Here is a 7,509-nt window from a genome sequence, read left to right as displayed (position 1 = left end):
ACTTAAAGCTTTAAAATATTGATGATAAAATAAAATATTCTTGCTTTTTACGTTCTACTGTAATTTTCAGCTTCAGTTATTGAAATCAACGAATTATTTTAAATAAATTGGAAAATTGAATCTTGTGTATTTAACCAGAAGTCAGCTTGTTAAATTGGAAAGCTGAAGTTTTTGACTGAGGGTATGTCTACGCTAGAAATGTAAGTTGACCTACATTAGCTGACATACAGCCACTGCAGTAATTATTGATGGTGCGTGTCCACAATACCCCACTTTAGTCGGAAGTGCATGTCCTCACCAGGAGCGCTTCCACCAACCAAGAGGGGCAGTGTGGGAAGCTGAGAGCGTGGTCTCTCAGCTCTGCTGGCAGCTCCCTACCAGGAGACTGGCTGCACCACAGGCTCCCCCTCCCTCCACTCCCCATTACCCACCAGGATGTGGGGAAGCCGCCCTGGGCTTCTCGTCTCCCTGTTTCCCACAGGAAATTGGGGGGAAGCTGTTCGGGGCTTCTCGCCTCCCTGTTCCCCAACGGGAACCAGTCAGCCTTGTCAATTTCAGGGCTCCCTGAGCAGTTAAATTGACAAGGCTGCCCGGCTCCCAGCAGAGAACGTGGGGTGGAGTGGAGGGACCATCTGGGCTTCTCACCCTGGCTTCCAGCTGGGAGCGGAGTCCTGCTGGCTAGGCTTCTTTCCCGGGCTTCTTGCCCCAGCTCCTAGCCGGGAGGAGGGTCCGGCTGCTCAGCTGTCCAGGAGAGGGGGGTGCAGCTGGGCTTGGCTTCCCATCTCTCTTGTCAATTTCAGGGCAGGAGCCTGCCATGAAAGTGACAAGACAGGATGCAAGTAACACAGTTTCTACATAGACACTGCCTCACCCTAACTACACGAACATAAGCCTTATGCCTCTCTTAGAGGTGGAGTTATATGTTGATGTAGTAGGACACTTAAGGCTTGTCTACATTACCTGCTGGATCGATGGGCAACGATCCAGTGGGGGTCGATTTATCGCATCTAGTCTTTGGGGGAGGGATAGCTCAGTGGTTTGAGCATTGGCCTGCTAAACCCAGGGTTGTGAGTTCAATCCTGGAGGGGGCCATTTGGGGATTGGCCCTGCTTTGAGCAGGGGGTTGGACTAGATGATCTCCTGAGGTCCCTTCCAATCCTAATAATAATCTATGATCTATGACTGCCAAGTGCTCTCCTGTTGACTCCGGTACTCCACCGGGGCAAGAGGCGCAGGTGAAGTCAATGGGAGAGCACTTACCACAGTGAAGATACCGCGGTAAGTAGATATAAGTACATCGACTTCAGCTACATTATTCATGTAGCTGAAGTTGCGTAACTTAGATCGATTCGCTCCCCTCTCCCCAGTGTAGAACAGGTCGTACATCAACTGGAGGAAGGCTGTAGTGTAGACACTGACATAATTAGGTCGACGTAAGCATGAACCTAACTGTGTAGTGTAGACCTGCCCTGAATGTACAGTATATATGCTTGCACAGTATATACTCCACCACACTAGATTCTGAATGTCCTCTGTTTATTCACAGGTCAGGTGTAGTACAGATCACTGAAGTGATTATATGTCCATGTACTTCATGAGATCTAAGGAAACTACTCTTCAGAATGAAAAGTGTTTCAGTTTACATGCTTCTTCAGTTACATATCTATAAGCAGACAATGCAAACTAGGGTAAGTGCTATCAAAACTTGCGGGCTTTGATGTAGAAAACATTTACTTCATATATTTTAATTGTTCTCTTAACTAGTAACAGCCAAATCAAAATTTAAGAATCTGTTCACTCTTGTGCTCGCTATCTTTTCTTTATGTTAAATATTCATTTCCATGCTAACCTATCAGAAGACTTAAGAAAATAAGGGTTGAGGCTGTGATATTGGAATACAGTTCCTTTTCAATCAAGTTTCCTGATGTTAATACTGCTGTCTGGCTGCCCTATTAGGATTAGCACTATGTTCTCTGATTTTTAGGATATCAGTTAAGTTACATTCTCCCTACTGTCTGAAAGCAGTTCATTTGATTGTATGATGCATACTGTAAACTAGATAGCTGAAGTGTCCAAATATTTAGAAATTAAAATTTAAAATTCTAACATATTTAATATTTAAAATTTAAAATTCTATTTAAAATTATTATTCTATTTATAATTCTGAATTAGAATTTGAGTGAATTTCTACTTTGCTGTCCATGCTGACTGCATATATTAATGCTTATGTTTGCTTTTTTTATAGCTTGTTCTTCCTAATTGGATTTTTCCAGTTCTCTTGGATGTTTAACTATAGCTATGGCAACAAGAGTAGAGATCAACTCTGCTCTAGCATCCTTAACAATATCTGACTTAAATGAAATTACAAGTGAGGATAAAACACAACGCACATACATCAAGCCTCTTTTGGATGCAAGTAATAAGGCTGGTCAACCTTCTAATCCTTCGGCACCAATAATTCTTGAAGAAAAAAACAAATTTGGGAGCACTTGGAGACCAGCAACTATGCCTACTCCCGGATCAAGACCAAGGCTTTCTGCAAAGCCATTTTCTAAGGAGAAACCTTCAGATACTTTTGCGAATGTGAAACCTCCTGTTACTGCTCTCAAACCAAGTAATTTTTTCCCCAAGTTCTCTGTGTATGGACAGCCTACTGAAGACATGACATCTGCTAAGGTGTCAAGTGGAGATGTCCCTCTATTAGTAGATCAAAACCTAATTGGAAATGAAAATAAAGGCAACAATGAATTAGTCACAAATGTGGCCTTTTATTCCAGTCCCAGTAGAAATACTGTGATTCTTTTTGAAACAGCTAGCACTGAAAAGTCCAAGGTAAATTTAACACAAGGTAAAATATCTGTTGATGAGCACAGAACACTTGGCACTGTACAGACAAAAGAGTGGCAAGGTAATGCAAAGCCTGAGATGATATCTCAGCCATCAATGACTTCCAGAAAACCTGAAGGTGGTCTGCATAGGCAAATATCTTTTTCATCAGACCTCAAACCAGTCTCTTGGAATCTTCACCAATCTGATGAAAAAAAACACACATGTGAAGATCCAATAGGTGAGAGAACCAACGATGTTGCAAAATATGCCAACAGCGAAGTTGGCTTATTAACTGAAGTGCAACGAAAGCTAAAACATAGACCTGTATCTGCTGTTTTTCTGGAATCGTTAAAAGATCAAAAGCATAGCAATTTGGAAGTCTCTGAAGAAAAATCTCCTACAGAGAAATCATGGGTTAGAAAACCAAGGCCTTTGTCCATGGATCTAACTGCCAAATTTGAAAATAAAGACTTTTCTCTGTGCAAGAAAACGTGTCCATCTGATGAGATTAAGGCGAATGTACCAGTAATTCACTTCACTGACATAGGCTATCAAGAACAGTCTGAAATGAGGTCTAAAGCTGAAGAAATAGATTTGAATAAAGGTGATCCCTCTAAATCAAATTTGAAATGTAACAATCAGGACATTGACTTTCTTGATGTTAAAAACAAATGTAGTGAGCAAAACCAGAAAGTCTTTCCAAAAGATTTAGACCCATCAAGCCCAAATTATACAAAAGACTTGATACAGATCTCTGCTAAAGATAAAAAATACCCTTGGGAACCTAAACAGAAATCTAAAGATGAACAAAATGAGAAAAAAATGGACATTGTAACTAACTTACATGGATCAGAAAAAAACAAGGAAATGGCTAATAACAAAAGCAAAACAATTAAAGAGGTGGAAATATTGGATCAAAAGGAAACTTCCAGAGTTTTAGCCAGTGAAAACTCTACAGATTCCTCAAAAAAAGAAAACAAGACCTTGAGGGGAAGCGTTAAAAAGCACATTTGTTTGTTTGCTGGCTCAGAAAGCAGCACTACTCCAACGGATACCGAGCCTCTCCCGGCAGCCACTGAGAGGGAAAACAGAAATGTGAACATCCAACAGAGAATCAGAGAACTGACAACAGAAAATACAGATGTTAAGCCAGGAAATCTACGCAGATCACTCAAGTCACGACCACTTTCTGCAGACTTAACAAAGAAGTAAGTTACAGAAGAGACTTTTAATACTTTACTCTTTTCAAGTTTTCAATTAGTACAAATAAAACAAGGCAGATATCACAGTTCCTCACTTGTAATCTTCAAACACAATTTTTGTGTTTCCAAAGATTCAAAATATAACCTGAGTTTTCATTTGTTTAATGTGCTCTTTTCACTTCCATTGTGTTAGTCTTACTATTTTCTTTTAGAAGTATTTTGAAAATAAAATAAATAATTTTTTGCATTTGGCACAAATTAGGGTAGACCTTTATCAGTGTTACCTCAGTGACACTATATACTGTCAGGTTTTGTGCCAGATTGGAATTTTATTTCACCTTCATATCAAGGTCCACAGATCCATGATTCTGCATCTTTTTCTGGAGGAAGCAGGGAAGCAGCTGAGACCTGTTACTTGCAGGGCAGGGCTTAAGTGCCCTCCAACTGATGTTTTGCCTGTTTAGAGCAGGCGGACACTGCAGAGATCTGTGGTGTAGAATACTATTTGAAATAATAAAAATAATAATAATAATAATCGTAAAGGAAACAGGGGTTTTGAGTTTTAGAAGGACATAGCAATCCCAGTTTGGCATAGACTTTATTTTGATGAATCCGGGTGCCTTTCTTCTTACTGATGAGGCCTACTTCTTTGGTGCATGCCTCTTATGTCAGGCAATCCACTAAGAAGTGGAAGTTAAAACCCTATAGATCTTGCTTTGCTCTCCTAAATAGTGTGCTTGTAATATTTTTGAGAGATAATATCTTACTGGCTTTATATGTTCAAATTTTCAAGTGGTACAGTTTAACAAATAGAAATCTGAAGTACATATTCCAAGGTTAAATTTGCTTTCCAGCATAAAGTTGGATTTTTGATGATTACGGATTTGTTTTTATGTGGGGAGGTGCACTAGGGTTGAGGATGGTGTGGCAAAGTCAACACACCTGAACCCAAGGCCAAAATCACAAAGCAATACCAATCGAATGGTCCAGATTCTGTACAAAACAAAATAAAGTGGTTCAAATAGTCTCTGCAGCATAAACTAGGGTAATTGAGGAAATCTTCCCAGAGGCTATTCACTAAGAAAATGCAAACATCGGAGACAGTATAATTTTTCTGAAGAATTTGGTCCTCAAATACTGCAATGATGAGTGAGAGATAAGAGCTTGAACCAAATAGAATTTAACGTAACAGTAAAGTTTATGCAAGAAACAGTGGGAACTTCAACCCATTTTTCAGTAGTCTACTAACTAAATTATGTCCTAAATTCTAGATCATTTTTCCCCAAGATATAGTTTATTTTCTATCTATCTAGTTAACTGTAGAGAAGGTTTGGGCTTTGTCTGCCAATAGTTCAGGCACACATAAGCCATTGAATCAAGATAAGATTTGTGCTGTGAAATAATGTGTTTTCCCCAATAGCATGTATAAGAAATTAATTGGAGCATTTTAAAATTATGTGAAAAGAAATACGTCAACTATTGTGCATTTGAAAAATATGCATATTGGGCAACTAACTAAAGTTGTTTAATGTCATCTATACTTAAAAGAAATAACAAATTTTTGCAACAGGTTTTCAAGCCCAGCATCAACCAATGAAATTAAACAAGAGAAGCGTACTGAATTGAATAGTGATGTTTCTAGTGAAACACAAGAAAATCAAAAGGTAAGAAAGTGGCACTAACAGACTTGGTCTTCCAAACAGAATTGTATTTGTAGTTTATATAGCACTATGCTGTGTCAAATATGGCTATAGAAAGCAACGAGTTAGAAACTGCCATTGTGAGTATTCAGAATAGCATAATCTTAATAGGCTTACCTTGGTAATTCCTTCTTTAGGCCACCCTTGTAATGTACAGAAATCATGTACATGTTTGGTTAATATATATATGTGCAAAACTATAGACAATGACAATAGCCTTACACATATTAACTTCTTATGAAACTTCTGAAGTATCCTATATTAATTCAAGCTTTTATAATGTATCATTATATTAAACATGTTTTGCATTTTCTACCAACTCCTCCTGTAACATTTAATTCTAGTGGTCTATGACAATACAGTGCTACATAAAGAATCTGTAGTGTCTTATTCTGGCCACTTTTAAAAATTGATGAATCTATACAATAACTTAGTTTCTAAGCATAATACTTAAGTTGTGCAAAATATAACTTTTTTGCTTAAAACTATAAAATCATTGTGTATGTGAAGATTTAATATTGTTATTTTAGGCATATTTTTCCTGAGTCCCTTGATGTTTGGGCATGGATCTTTTTTCTTCTTATCTTATTTGGTCCTGGTTACATCACAGTACTACTTTAAAGAAAAACACCAATTTGATATAAGAGTCTAATGAGTTAATTTCGAAGAAGAGTAATTGAACAATGAACAAAAAATCCAAACTTTACTTTTTTATAACTCTTTTGGTTAATGGGAAGCTACTCTCTTCACAAGTTGACCTAAAGTAGGACTGAATACATTTGCTTTGTCAATTAGAAAACTCAGAAAATCAGAAAGTTTTTAAAAGATTTATAAATAAGTTCCTCAGTATTAATTTTTTTATTGAACTAAAAGTCATTGAACTAAAACTTTTTTAAAAAGGTTAACTGAAAATTTGAGAACTAATTTTTTTCAATGCTTTCATAGGGCAGAAAGACTTACTCTATCATCATGTACTTCCACTGTGAAAATTACTAAAATGTTGTCTTTATTGCAATAATAACAGATACAATCACTGAATGTAGATACTGGAAATGTCAGAGCTCCCTAAAATTGTTTTGAAAATATACATGTGCACCCCCAAATCTGTTTAACTAACTTAGTTTTTCTTTAACACTATTCCTCTTCTAACAGTGGCTCAAGTTGTGAAATGTGCTCAGAATTGCTTGTCCCCCCCACCCAGTAGCAGCTGTTCTTCATTATTTCCTCAAACTGCAATTCCTCATTATTTTATATTTTATTCATAGCCATTAGTAAAGTGCTCTTTGCCATAATATCTGTCTCTCTCAAACAAGAATGAATTAATCCTTGCCACACCTTGATGAGAAAATTATTATTTCCCTTTTTAAAAAGAAAAATTAAGGCACAGAAAGGTTGTGCGATTTGACCATGGTTACACAGGAAGTCAGTGGCAGACCTGAGGATGGAAGCCAGATCTTCTGAGTCCTATCCCGGGTGGCTCAGGCAGACCATCTTTCTTTCTTCTTATTTCTTTCTACTAGCAAGTTCTGACTATCATTCATGAGCCTTCCATCCCTTACTGGTCTATACCCAAGATTCCTGAGGTCTCTTGCATGGCAGTATGGAGTACTAATCATTTATTCATTTAGCTAGCCAGTAATACCATTTCTTTTGGGAAAAGCTGGCTTTTACAAAATATGGTATAAATATTTATATTCTACTGTATTTTGTGTGGCAGTGCCTTTTCTGGAGTATAATTTGGCTTCAAGTAATCACTACAGAAAATATACCATGAAAGT

At 37.6% G+C, this 7,509-nt stretch overlaps 1 protein-coding gene across 1 annotated transcript in view; it reads left to right on the top strand.

The window, feature by feature from the left end:
• The first annotated feature begins 2,298 nt into the window (after positions 1–2,298).
• KIAA1671 (KIAA1671 ortholog) overlaps positions 2,299–7,509 on the top strand; it is a 123,343-nt gene continuing 118,132 nt past the window's right edge. The window contains exons 1-2 of the mRNA XM_044989852.1: positions 2,299–4,037; positions 5,602–5,695. Of these exons, the coding sequence (XP_044845787.1) occupies positions 2,299–4,037; positions 5,602–5,695 (1,833 nt within the window). The remainder of the gene's footprint in view (positions 4,038–5,601; positions 5,696–7,509) is intronic.

Source organism: Mauremys mutica, chromosome 16, assembly GCF_020497125.1.
Source record: "Mauremys mutica isolate MM-2020 ecotype Southern chromosome 16, ASM2049712v1, whole genome shotgun sequence".
Taxonomy (NCBI): Eukaryota; Metazoa; Chordata; order Testudines; family Geoemydidae; genus Mauremys; species Mauremys mutica.
This window is presented reverse-complemented; position numbering and strand designations above follow the sequence as displayed.